Source organism: Callorhinus ursinus, unplaced genomic scaffold (genome assembly GCF_003265705.2).
Source record: "Callorhinus ursinus isolate GAN/ISIS: 27379988/994484 unplaced genomic scaffold, GSC_fseal_2.0 scaffold6, whole genome shotgun sequence".
In the NCBI taxonomy this organism is placed as follows: domain Eukaryota; kingdom Metazoa; phylum Chordata; class Mammalia; order Carnivora; family Otariidae; genus Callorhinus; species Callorhinus ursinus.
The window spans coordinates 60505688-60519110 of record NW_027397068.1 but is presented as its reverse complement, the minus strand read 5'-3'; the positions used below and the strand labels follow the sequence as shown (position 1 = coordinate 60519110).

At 36.6% G+C, this 13423-nt stretch overlaps 1 protein-coding gene across 7 annotated transcripts in view; it reads left to right on the top strand.

The window, feature by feature from the left end:
* EPM2A (EPM2A glucan phosphatase, laforin) overlaps window positions 1–13423 on the top strand; it is a 144123-nt gene that overhangs the window by 77548 nt on the left and 53152 nt on the right. The window contains exon 2 of one of the 7 annotated variants that reach the window (XM_073894050.1): window positions 6237–6313. The exons of the other annotated variants lie outside the window; for them this stretch is intronic. Within the exon in view, the coding sequence (XP_073750151.1) occupies window positions 6296–6313 (18 nt within the window). The 5' untranslated portion in view covers window positions 6237–6295. The remainder of the gene's footprint in view (window positions 1–6236; window positions 6314–13423) is intronic. 7 annotated transcript variants of the gene reach the window in all.

The following is a 13423-nucleotide window of genomic DNA, read 5'->3' as shown; positions in this document are numbered from 1 at the left end:
CAGTCTTGAAGGAATGGTCACAGGAAGATGGGTGGTGTGTTTCAGTATGCTGTCTGTACAGTTACCTGTAGGTGGTAGCCTGCCAAGAACTATCTCTCTGAGGTTTCATCTCTGTGGGGCTCAGAAGCATAAGCCCTGCTGGCCATGAGTTCCAGGCATTCAAGGAGAGTCCTCTGTGTGGTCTGGACATACTTGCTGGCTTTGGCAGGACTGTGGGGGAGCACTGGGTTGGGGTCACCCACCTGCCAGGTTTAGCAGGGCAGAGTTGTCGAGGAGCATTGGGCCAGGGCAAGCCTGCCAACCGGGTTTAGCGGGGCAGGGTCACAGGAGAGTGTAGGGGTCTGGCGAGTGGTGCTAGGGAGGTAGAGAGGTAGTACAAAAACAGTGCCTGCCAGGGCCAGGACTATCGAGGTTGAAGGAGAATGCACAAATGATGCCTGCTAGCACCTCTGTCTCCAGAGAGAGTTCTAATAGACCACTGCCCCTTTGGCAGCTGCTTTAAGATTAGCCAATGAATCTCCTTCACATATGTTCTAGATTTGTTTCAACCTGAGCTTTTGCCTTAGGGGTTCAGGGTGAGCGAGTCTATGCATGACCCCTTTAAGAGTTTCATTTTCCAACAGCCCTTTGGGTCTCCTGGATGTAACCCTTGGTTTCAAAGCTGGATGTTTGGCAGACTCCTCTCTCTAGTGCAGATCCCAAGAGTTGGGGTAACTGAGGTGGGGCTTGAACCCATCACTTCTCAGGGATGTGCTAGGTATTTGTGAAATCCCATCTGCTTGTGGGTTGCTGTGCAGGGTTGTGGTTCCTGCAAGACTATGTCTCTGCCTCTCTTACACATGTCAATTTGGCTTTTTTATCCTTTGTTGTAGAAGAGCTGCTCATCTAGTTTTCAGGTCTTTTTCAGACAAAGTTGTTGTATATGTAGCTGTATATTTGATGTGTCTGTAGGAGGAGGTGAGCTCAGGGTCTTCCTACACTGCCATCCTGAACCTGTCTCATGATTTTTAAAAAATATAGATTTGTGGGTTCCACTGAGTCCTGGGAATCTTTTTTCCCCAGTGTCTCCCTATGATTCTTATGGGCATAAAAGCTTGAGAATATGTGTGATTAGTCCAATAATGATAGTAGCTTAGAATTTAAAAAAGGACGATTTTATGTATCTTCAGTCATTTTGGTTCAACTCCCCTTATGAATTAATTCCAGCCACAATTCATCCCCACATGAAACTGGACAAGATAAAAATATGAGTTCAGTTTATAAGAAAAGAGTTGTAAAGACATTCATATAGTTCATTATTAACTTAAAAACCTCTAATCTGCTTGCTATATTCATCTTACTATAATGCTAAAATAATTTGTGAATTTATTGTAGCTGTTGAAATAGACACACATGATGTGTTATATATTTGAACATATGTAATAGAGATCTTCTAACTCACCTAGTAATTTTGTAATCTCACATTATCATCCTTTAGTTTGAATATGGGAGTGGAATTATGCCTGCACTTTTTCCTAATGGTTAGGATAAATCTTATCAGAGCTGAGTTGTCACTCTCTTTCATAATGACAAGACTTTCAAGAATAAACATATCTAAAACTAAATTTTATATAATGTGGCAAATTCACTCAGTGAGAATTGTGTGGATTACTCTGTGTAGCCCCTGTGTTCAGTGCTCGACAGTCAAAGCTGGAGAGCCAAAGATCCCTGCTCTTACAAACTCATGTTCTTACGAAAACTTAAGTAGCTGCAATATGGTGAGAAGCTTGTTATGCTGCAGTTGCATATGTGGTGTAATGAGGGATGGGAGAAGTCTGTAGTTCAAGGAAATCTTTATGAATTAAACTTGAATGGAAATGTAAAGGAGGACATTTAGGGGAGGGAAGTCAAGTAAGGACAATAGCAAGTGCAAATGTATGGAGGTGTGAGAGTAATATTCAGCTGATTAAATAATTTTGTCCAATTGGGATAATTTGAGAGTAAAAAGAGGTAATTTTAATAATTAGCCTGCACAACACATTAAAATAGAACTGTTCTGGGCACACCAGAACATAGGGCAACCTAAAGAACATGTCATCCAGAAAAGAACCTTCTGGTACCTCTTAATATTCAGGTCCAGAGAGATACGCTGATAAACACTCTGGGACTATGGATATTCTTTTATAGAAATGCACTGTGTTTAGGGGGTTTATGTGGTACATTTTGGTTTTAAAATTTAGCCAAGTTGTACACATATGTAACAAATTTGGTAGATCTACAAGGCTTATTATGAAAAGAAGAAGTCTGCCTACATCCCTACCTCTCCCCCAATTTGGTCTTTACACAGGCAACCGTTTTCACATCTTTAAGCAAATTATTTGCTAATTATCTTCAGGTAAATGATAAATAATGTCATTATATTGCTACTTCTTGGTTTTAGTTTTAGGTATTACCTATTGATCTCACACCACAAAATATGAAGATTTAGCTCTTTTTTTTTGTCACTTCCCCCTACAAAAACCTTAGTGACATCCCTTCTACCTTATATTGTTGAATCTTCCCAATATAGTTATACAGTAATTTTGATGAAATCATTATTTTACATGTTTATTTGTATGCCTGTGTAAAGGCTATTTAACACCCCTAACTCTTCACAGATGTCTACATTTCCTTTGAAGAACGTATAGCTGTCAGGGTTGCTATTGAGAAGTTAAAGTCATTATGGTTCTTGATCCTTTATGTTTGAATTGCCTCCCTCCCACCCCTGAGAAGCCTATAGAATCTTTTCATTTCCAATATTATGAAATTTCATGATGGTATGTCTTGATGTAGGCCTGTTTTTATCTATTTTGCTGAGCTGTCAGTGAGTAGACTTTTTAATTCTGCAAACTCAGGTACTTCTTTGAAAGTAAATTTCTTGAATTATTTCTTTGATGATTTCTTTTCCTTTCTTTTTGGAACTCCTATCATTCAGATATTGGAACCCTGGCCTGAGTCATTTATATTTTGGATATCTTTGTTTTTTTTTTTTCTCTTCTAACATATTTTTTTCAATCCATTTTATTTTCTATCACTGCTGTTTAGTTTTTATTTATTTATTTATTTTTAGGAGCTCTTCATTTAATTATGAGAGACTTGTTTAACTTTCCCCATAGAACAAATTTCCAGTATTATTCAGGACTGGGGAGGGAAAGTTTTTCAGCTGAGGAAAGTTGGAAAATGAATCTAAGGGTTCGGCTGCCTCTTAAATAACTTGCAACCAGTTTTCCTTATTCCTTTCAGCTGCATCCAGAATGCCTGGCAATACCAATGTCTGAGCCTGTTGGGGATTCTGTATTGTAATTTCAGTCTGTTCTTAGCTTTTTCCACTCTTGGCCGTAGGATTTAGTTTTTTCTGACCTGCTAAATTGTTCAGTAATCAATTGTTTGCAGCTTCCAGAATTTTGATTTTGTCATTTTTTCTCCTGTTCTCTTCTTTCTTGTGGCTTTATGTGTTTAATTTTTCACAAAATCTCTTTAGATTCTTTTTTAAAAGGGATTTGGTGGGAGTGTCACATTAAATATGTGGAACCAATTTGTCTAACATAAAACTTGGTAAATAGTAGCTCAATAAATATTAAATTCATTCATTATGTCTCACATTTAGCTTGTATCCTATTCTTCTGATTCAGATTAAGGTTCTGTGCTAGAATAAGATTTAAAAAATCAGCCATATTCAGGCTATACTTGGTACCAAGCTATATCTCCCTTTTCAATAGATTTTTTTTAATGCAAAAGAATGAATGTTTGCATTAAAGACACAGATAACTGATTTAATGAAGCTTTAGTGGAAAGAGATTGTAATTTCTGTGTCTTGAAAAGTCTTATTGTCAAATAAACACATTTCACGAGACATAAATTAGACTTTATGAAAATCACTTTACATGCTTTTAAAAAATTATAGTTCAGAATATGTATTATGAAAACATATTTTTACTTTGTATCTCCTATGGCTTATAAAGAAAAGATATACCATAATTTTTGAAACTCAAAATTATTTTAAACACTGTAGAACAATAGTTTTGCACTTTTAAAAATGTGTTGTATCTAGCACATTTTCTAAAATGAATGAAATTAATTACTTTGAAGAGAGAGTGAGGAACTTGGGTACCAGCCCAGCTCTTTCATTCATTGCTGGGTAACCTTAGGACAATCCTATAACAATTGTGGATTTCAGTTTCCTGATTTGCAAAGTGAGCTGGTTGAACTAGATGACTGTTAAAGGCGAGCCTGCAAATAAACAAGGATTAAAAATAATTAAAAAATCTAAGGCTTCTGCAACATTTTGCCAATACGTTACGTTGGCCTAACAATGACTACATTCCATATAAGCTTCTCTGGTTTCAGATCCAGGGACCAGGTGCCTGCAACATAGTGCTGCCTCTAGATGGTACTTTCTCTCATTTTTTATTTATTTTTTATTTTTTAAAGATTTTATTTATTTATTTGACAGAGAGAGACACAGTGAGAGAGGCAACCCAAGCAGAGGGAGAGGGAGAAGCAGAGGGAGAGGGAGAAGCAGGCATCCCACTGAGCAGGGAGCCCGATGTGGGGCTCGATCCCAGGACCCCGGGATCATGACATGAGCCGAAGGCAGACGTTTAATGACTGAGCCACCCAGGCACCCCATTTTCTCTCATTTTTTAGCCCAGGATGTACAGTTCAACTCCAGAAGCTATATTTAGAAATACACATATTTTATAGTCTGTATACAAATAATCATTAGTATGTGTATACTTATATAGTAATATTTTTGTATTGCTTATATATGTAATCAAATTTTGACAAAAATGTTGGTACTCTCTTTTGGAGTAAATAAAGAATAGCCACAAAATTTGGTGTGCAATAGGAACCAATCTCATTGTCCTATTCTGTAGTTCATAATCAAGATTGGTTACAGGAAGAATCTAATTTCAATTGGCATTTACATCTGATTGGGTGATTTGAGATTTTTCTAAACATCAAAGCCAAGATTGTAATCATTCATCCTAGTAAGAGCAGAAAACAGCATAATCCTCCTTCCTGTTGAATTCTTCTGATCAGGCAAAGATTTTTATTGAGTATTAACTGAATGTGTGAGATTGCTCAAAGAATTCCTTTTTCCTATATAAATAAAGTTGTTCATATTTTATAAGTTCACATTAATTCGTGGATATCCTCTTTTTCTTATGATTAAAATATATTTTATATGAAGCATATTTAAACATGTTAAATAAAAGAGATATTTTATATTACATATATACTTATATTGGGATGATTTATTTTCAACATTGTATCGAAAAATATTAGTGAGAGATAATAGCATTTAATGGTAGTATGACTAATGCAAACATATGCCTTAATTTTTGTTTCTTAGGAGTCACTTAAGACATATTTTTGTGGAGAAATATGTTTTTGCTGGTGTGTTGTGGAATCATACAACTATAAAAAAAGTAGCTGAATTCTGTGCTGCCTTGAATATTATCAACAGCACTGTTATTTAAATTATGATTAAAATGTCTTGGGCACTGCCCAATGAGAGAGAAGCTTGATTGAAGGAAGAAACTTGATTATCAGATCTCAGCTTGTGTTTGAATGGTAGGAATCATAGTAAGAAAGAGGGAATATTCTATCATATAAATTAAGCAAATTGGATTCCTAAGTCATTATGTAGGTAAAAATGTGAAAACTTTACTCTAAAAATATGGATTTTTTACTACCAAAGAGAGCAGAGAAATGAGAATATATAGGGTATAGGAGGGTAGCTTATTTTTTTTTTTTTTAAAGATTTTATTTATTTGAGAGAGAGGGAGAGAGCGAGCAGGGGGAGGAGCAGAGGGGGGAGGACGAGCAGACTCCGTGCTGAGCGCAGAGCCTGATGCAGGGCTTGATCCCACAACCCTGAGATCATGACCCGAGCCAAAATCAAGAGTCAGGTGCTTAACCGACTGAGCCACCCAGGTGCCCCTGGGAAGGGTAATTTATTAGATGGGTGCTACTGCAGAATGTTTTAATGTTAAAGAGTATCCCATAGATGTTTGAGAAAAATTAATGATTAAGAAAAAGGAGAGCTGTAGGCACAAAATCTTTTTGTAAGCAAGGAGTGAACTGAATTCAGATTAAACAGTTCATCCATGGTCATGGGAAGAAGGCAGAGTATTTGGGCATGGGTGCAGGTAGGTCAGTGTGATAGTGAGAACATGTGGAAGTTCAATTTTTCATTGCTTCTTTTTTCTTAGTAAAATAAGAAGCAAGGTCATTGGATGACAGTGACAAGAGAGAAGAATTTTGGCTTTGAATGAGATACATACACCAGGTAACTGTTGGAATGTAAATGCACTGACTCATGAATTTTAATTTTTACAAGACTCTCCCAATTCCAATATTGTAGTGGCCATGACAACCAAGGAAGAGTTATTCTCTCATAATAAATGAATACAGAAGACAGACGGAATATTTCTGACAAGCTGAGGTAGATAGGCTTTTTCTATGGTATTCTGTGTGACTCTAGTCAGATCTGAAAGGAGTGTAAGTAACACATTAAAATGGAGTCTTGGCAGGTTGGGGATTATATTCCATGTTTTTCCAAGCCAGAATTAAATTGGTTATGCTTAGCCATTATGGAAGGTCCACTTTAGGAAGACCAGTGAATGTATTTATATTAGAATCAGTGAATACATGAGGGAATTGTGTCTTGTTTTCAGAGGGTTGAAATATTTAGATCCCATTGTCAATCACTGATTATGACCATAACTGACTAGTTTCTCAGATCACAGCCTCATCTTCGCTGAACAGAATAGAAGGGTTATCAAACCCATGGAGGAGGGATCAATTAAGAAATAGTAGTCAAAATGCATATGTTACTATATATGAGAATCAATTTTGCTGTTGGTATTTTCATATCGTAGAGACTCTGTCATGACTTTTCTGTGCACGGACTTTTTTTGAAAAATGAGGTCTTTATTTTCACACTTTGAAAAATTATAAAATGCCTCCCTCATCCTTCTTTTCCTGTCTTTTAAAGTTTTTCTTTGAATGTCATATAGATTTATTGTTTTTGATAAATGAATCAATAGCAATAAACATATTGTTTTGATAAATGAATCAGTAACAATAAACATAAACATTAGCATGTGTAAACATTACTCTGAAAAAATACAGAGCATATCAGAACACACACACACACATACACACACAATGTGTACTTGTAAAGGCTCTTCACAAGGATTGTACTGGGCAAGTAAGACCATCATAATGCTTTCTAAGCCTTGGCTACTTCTGAGTATGAGAGAACAGGAACCTTACACCGCGCCCTTTCATGTTAGGGAGAAGCATAGTGGAAACCAAAGCTGTATAACAGCTGACTCATGCCCAGATTCTCCTCCAGCTGTCTGTTTTCTCCTCATTAGGGCCTCCATTTTCTTGTCCCAGAGCATTTTATGGTCAACTTCTGATCAAAACATATTTCTGAATGCAAACAAATGACCAAAAAAAGCCCACTTATTTTCGCTAATCAAATTTTACTTTATTTTTCTGAAATCTTTCATCTATCTCTTTATTTATTTTAGAGAGAAAGAGCATGCAAGCAAGGGGGGAGGGGCACAGGGAGAGAGAGGAAGAGAGAATCTCAAGCAGGCTCCTTGCTCAGCACAGAGCCCAACTTGGGGCTCAGTCCCACGACCCTGAGCTCACGACCTGAGCCGAAACCAAGAGTTGGATGCTTAACCGAGTCACCCATTCTAATCAAATTTTAAAGTTTATAAAGTCCATATAAGTCTAGATAAGTTAAATTAATTATAGGAAGAATCTGAAACCTTTTCCTTTCTCTCAACACCTTCATGACAGTTTTTGAAAAGTGATATTTATTCAGCTCTTTGCTTTGTAATTTAACTCACTTGCTTATCCTTTCCCACCTTATAATCTTGAAGTACTGTGCCAGTTGCTTGTCTTGCTTCCTCTTTTCCTAGATTGCAGATCCTCTCCCTACACCCCTTTCTTCCACAAGATTCCTTTGTTTGGCCTCTTTTGTTTTTCCCTGGCAATTATTATTAATCTTCTAAAGTTTGTTACCGGCATTTCCATAGCTACACCCTTTCCTCAGAATGTTTATTGCACTTGCTGTTACGAATAGGCGTATTGGTTTTAGAGGGAGGCATTTTATGAGAGGATCTTCCAGTATAAACTATGTCACATTGTTTTTCTACTGCTACTCCAACTTTGTTGAGGTCTGATTCCTCATGCTCAGTTTTTTGCAAGCTGAGTATATAAAGTCCCAGAGCTCAAAGGGACATATTTGCATTCAATAGGCAGTCACCAGAAAATTTATTTAAATGGTAACCTCCCCAAGGATTTAAGAGCTTATTTCCAGACTTTTTTTTGGGGGGGGGTGTCTAGTTTTAGGAGGGAAGAGAAACCTAAAGCCAAAATTAGTGATCAATCAGGAGTGAAATTTTGTTGTGCAAAGTGAATTATATCTGCATCTGTAAAGCTACTTGTATGTTTAGTTATATCCTAGAAAAATTAGAAAAGAAGAAAAAAGGAGGAAAGGACAGAGAAGACAGTGGGAAGGAAGAAGGAATATAGACTTTTTTTGGAGGGGAGAGGGTGGCTTGGCTACTTTTCATTCCATTTTTCTGGGATAGCAGGTGGTAATGTGGATTATTTTTTCAATCCCATTTCCTTCTGACGTATGCTCTGTCCCTTGAATGTTCACTCTGAATAACCTGTTGTTTCCTGTGTAACCAGAGGTTTGGGCATAGAGCCTGTCATGTGCCTCACTGCTTACAGCCATGATGGTGAGTTTTTATTACTTCAGGTCTTTTCGAAGAAAACAAAGCCCAAGGATGCAGTGAAAGAAAAAGAAGCATTCTCAGAGAGATCAGCAATGCATTGATCAATGGTCCTCAGCCAGAATCATCACTATTTACAGTTGCTGGGGTTTTGAGAGCTGTTCTTTAATTTGGGATATTCAAATCAGATATTGTTAATTGAGTCAGGGCAGAGTTGATAAAAATGGTATCACAAAAGTTGGACATACGTGTGATTGATTATAGAAATAGATTTGGACATCAGAACACCAAATTTCAAAATTCCTTTTTTTATGAACTTGTTTAACATTATCCCCTACTTGAAAAGAAACAAACCTAAAAAGCTGAATTTAGAAGTGTCATTTTGATTCTTTACCATGTACCCTGTATCGTGTTCTGTACTGTTAAACATTTTCCACTTAAATAATAATGACGTTCTATGGCGTTTATTTCTATCACGGAAGATTCCCTTACGTTTAGTCAAGTCAGCATTCCCAGGATAGAGCTGAGGAATGATCACTCCCTGGTCTAAATTTTAAGCACCTGAGGAATGTTTATGTCCTGGTCACTGTCACTATGGGAGAAATTAAGAAAGAAAAAAAGAAAACTTTTCAAAACTGTAAAGTCCATATATACAATGGAATATTACTCAGCCATCAGAAAGGAGGAATACCCACCATTTGCATCGACATGGATGGAGCTGGAGGGGACTATGCTAAGTGAAGTAAGTCAAGCAGAGAAATTATCCTATGGTTTCACTTGTTTGTGGAACATAAGGAACAGCATGGAGGACATTAGGAGAAGGAAGGGAAAAATGAAGGGGGGGGAATCGGAGGGGGAGATGAACCATGAGAGACTATGGACTCTGGGAATCAAACTGAGGGTTCTAGAGGGGAGGGGGGTGGGGGGATGGGTTAGCCCGGTGATGGGTGTTAAGGAGGGCACGTACTGCATGGAGCACTGGGTGTTATATGCAAATGATGAATCATGGAACACTACATCAAAAACTAATGATGCATACTGTATGGTGACTAACATAACATAATAAAATAAAATTAAATTAAAAAAAGAGTAATTAGCCAGCTTGTTCACATTTCAAAGATGAGTAAGGAGAAGTTTAAGCTGAAATTCAGTCCTAGGTGAACTGCAGATTGATGGATGGCGTTTATAAAACTTTACATACGCACCTGCCTTTGTCTATCAGATTTTGCCCTTATTCTCTGCCTCCTTTTCTATTTCTCTTCCATCTTCTGTATTTCCAGTCTGCTGCTCTCCTGTTCCCCACCCACTTTGCCTTCCACTGTCTTGTCTCTTCTGCTGTGCCTCTGTATCCCTTTTTGTCTCTTACCCTTCCTCGGTTTTCTCCTATCTAACATCCTTCCTGTTTTCTTCATTTTTCTTCTTGATACTTTATTAACTGGCCACACACAACAGGGGATCAAAGTCCATCTTTATTTATTTATTTGTTTGTTTATTATTTTTAGTCGGGGGAGGGCTGGAGGGCAAGGAGAGAGAGAATCTTAAGCAGGCTCCACACCCAGTGTTGGAGCCCAACACAGGGCTCATTCTCACAACCCTGAGATCATGACCTGAGCTGAAATCAAGAGTCAGATGCTTAACCAACTGAGCCACCCAGGTGCCCCTAAACACATATTTAATACATTTTCTACATCCTGTTTTTCGTATGGTAATCAGGTGACTTTGGTCTGTTTTTGTTCCATTCATGCATTCAGCTATTTTTTAGTGCCTTGTTTTGCCAGAAGCTAAATACTAGGGGAGCAAAGTTAAACATGACCTTGTGTCTCTCCTTTGGAAGCTAATAGTTCCATGATAGAGAGAAAATATGTATTACTATGAAGGTATTAATCCAGTTAACTTAGTTTTACTTATCTGTGATTTTTCCACTTATTTTCTTTAAGTAGCTTTGAGTAAAGTAAGGTCTTGAATTCCTGTTAAAATCTCTCTATATTTAAAATGAGGCTTTGCTTACAAAATCTTAATTTTTTTTAATAAAGGAAGAGACCATGGTATTTAACATTGTGTGAATTAAGGAAATTAATAGCAGTTTTATTTACCTCACATTCTCATTTTCTCATCCTAATGAAATTTTTTCAATAATTACACTGCTGAATTAGAGAAAACCCCTTCTGGATAAAGCACAGTGCTGCCTTTAAAATTGTGCTTTCAATTTTTATCATTATTAAAAAGTAAAACTTCATAGAGGGTTGGGTAGAGGACCATTGCCTTGCACTACTGCAGAGCAATTGATTCATATTGTAGTCTATGTGACATCCCTTTCTCACCCCACTTGCTCCGTGCAGTGTGAAGGCTACTTTGCTGTATGTGAAGGGCTTGGTTGGGTAATAATTTTAGACACCATATAGAAATCTAGTTGGTGGGCCTTATCAGTCTTTTGGGTTGATACGTACTTTAAAATTTTATAGTAGATTTGGAGCCCAAGATATAATTAGTTCTAAGAAGTTACCTATAATTAATCTTTTTTAGTTTGTTAGTCAAGTGATTGATACTCCATCATATCTCCTTTGGGACTCTGCTTGAGCTAATGCCTCTTATGTTATTTAATCTTTAGGCATATCCAACTTCACATTGCTGAGGTTTAGAACACACTATCCCAAAATATGGCACCGTGGGATACTGAATATTTTAGCTGAAAGAATTTGAGAAACAGCATGTACAGAAAGGATTCTCTGATCTTCCTCCCAAGTAGATAGTAAGACCCCCTGTGTGAGAGGTGACTTCCTTACACCTGGAGGAAAGGAGCATCTGTATCTCTAAAGACTGAGAGGACTCCAAATGCACAGGCCTTGCTAAGTTTCTCCCAGTTACCGCCTTGAGCTCATATCCTTTTGCCCTATCACATTTTCCTACAACTTTTCAGTCTTCATCAAACCGAGTATAAAAATGCTCAGGTATAGTCTCTTCTTTAGGTCCTCATTTCCTGTTGAAGGCTTTCATGTCATGAAGACCATATTAAATATTATATTAAATATATAAAGTTATGTATTTAATATAAATATCTTTGTATGCTTTTCTCTTGTGAATCTGCCTTTTGTCAGCCTAATTTACAGAGCCCCAGCCAGAGAACCTAGAAGGGTAGTAGGAAAAATAATTTTTTCCTCTATGATAACAGTCTGAAAAATCTTTCTGGAGCTTGATAGGGAAAAGTATCTAAACCTAGAAATGTCTAGAAAATATTTAGAAAGTATTTCTAAATATAGTAGGAAAGTTGAGATTAAAAAATTATATTAAGGCCTCAATCTATTGACAAGATTAATGGTTAACATTAATTTCATAAAAAATTAAAACCACTTCTGGATTTTGAATTTAGAAAGCCATTACAAAATAGATTTTTCTACATATTTAGGTTTTTGAAGTAACCTTATAATGCCTGTGTCATCCCAGAGTAAATTTTTTATTGCTTAATTATGAATTGAGTTTTAATGGAAACAACGTAACTTTCATTTGGAATTCAGTGAACTGTGCCATTATAGAATAAGATTGAAATGAGATCTTTTATTTGTATTTTAAATGAAAAGAATAGGAAAGGCATCTGCTGGGATTTCTTCTTTTAGAAAGAAAAGTAAGAAACAACTAACTCTGTCTGAAACTATCTCAGAGTTCTAGTAATTGTATTAAGGAGAAATAAGTTTAGGAGCAAAAGTCATCTATTTTGTGGTAAATAGTGAATCCAAACTACAGATCTTCATGAAAAATAATAAGGCTGTAAAATTTTAAAATGCTATAGAGTGAAGAATGGGTCAGTCACTTAATGGAACATATCTATAAATAAAATGCAAAATAAAGAGGGGGTAAAATATGACTGCATGCTTGGATAGATGCAGACAGTATTTACTATCGAACTTTGGCTTAAAGTAGTTCATCTTGTTGACTAATTTCTTCAACTTATTTAAAGATGTTTGTCTTGGGCTGCTTTCTTGCTAATGCAAATAGACTTGTTTGTTTTTGGAAAATCAAAATAGTAAATACAGAGAGTACATGAAAGTAGCTAGGGTACTGAGAAAAATTAAGGAAATGAAGCAAACATTTGAGGAAACAAACACAGTTTTAGGACATACTAAGCCGGTGGGAATTTGGCATTACAATTTTGGAGAAAGTTGAAGGGCAGTCCAGTGAGGTACATTACCTGTGTGCCCATATGTCTGAGTTCAGCAGACGGGCATGGAGATTGTAAATCTTCAGATGTTTTAAGAGTGAAATGACAGTCTTTTGATTAGAGCATGATATTGGTCCTTAAAATGAACTTGAAAATCTTAACAAAAGGCTGCTTCATGTTCTTCAACTTCTAATAAAAACCTCCTCCATAGCAGCCTGAGAATCCAACTGACCAAACAAATTCTTACAAAAATGCCACTTATTTTGGAATGCAGATCCCCGATTATGGATCAAGTGTTTAAGAGAAGCTAGCATAAAGAAGGAGCAAATAGGAGAAAAGTAAGAGAGAAGGATGTAAATGAGAAAAAGCAAAGGTCAGAAAGAAAAACGAAATATATCCTAATGATGAAAATAAATCCTGTCAGATAGGAAGTATAGCTTCCATAACAAACAAACAAACAACAAAAAAACCTACAGCACATGCC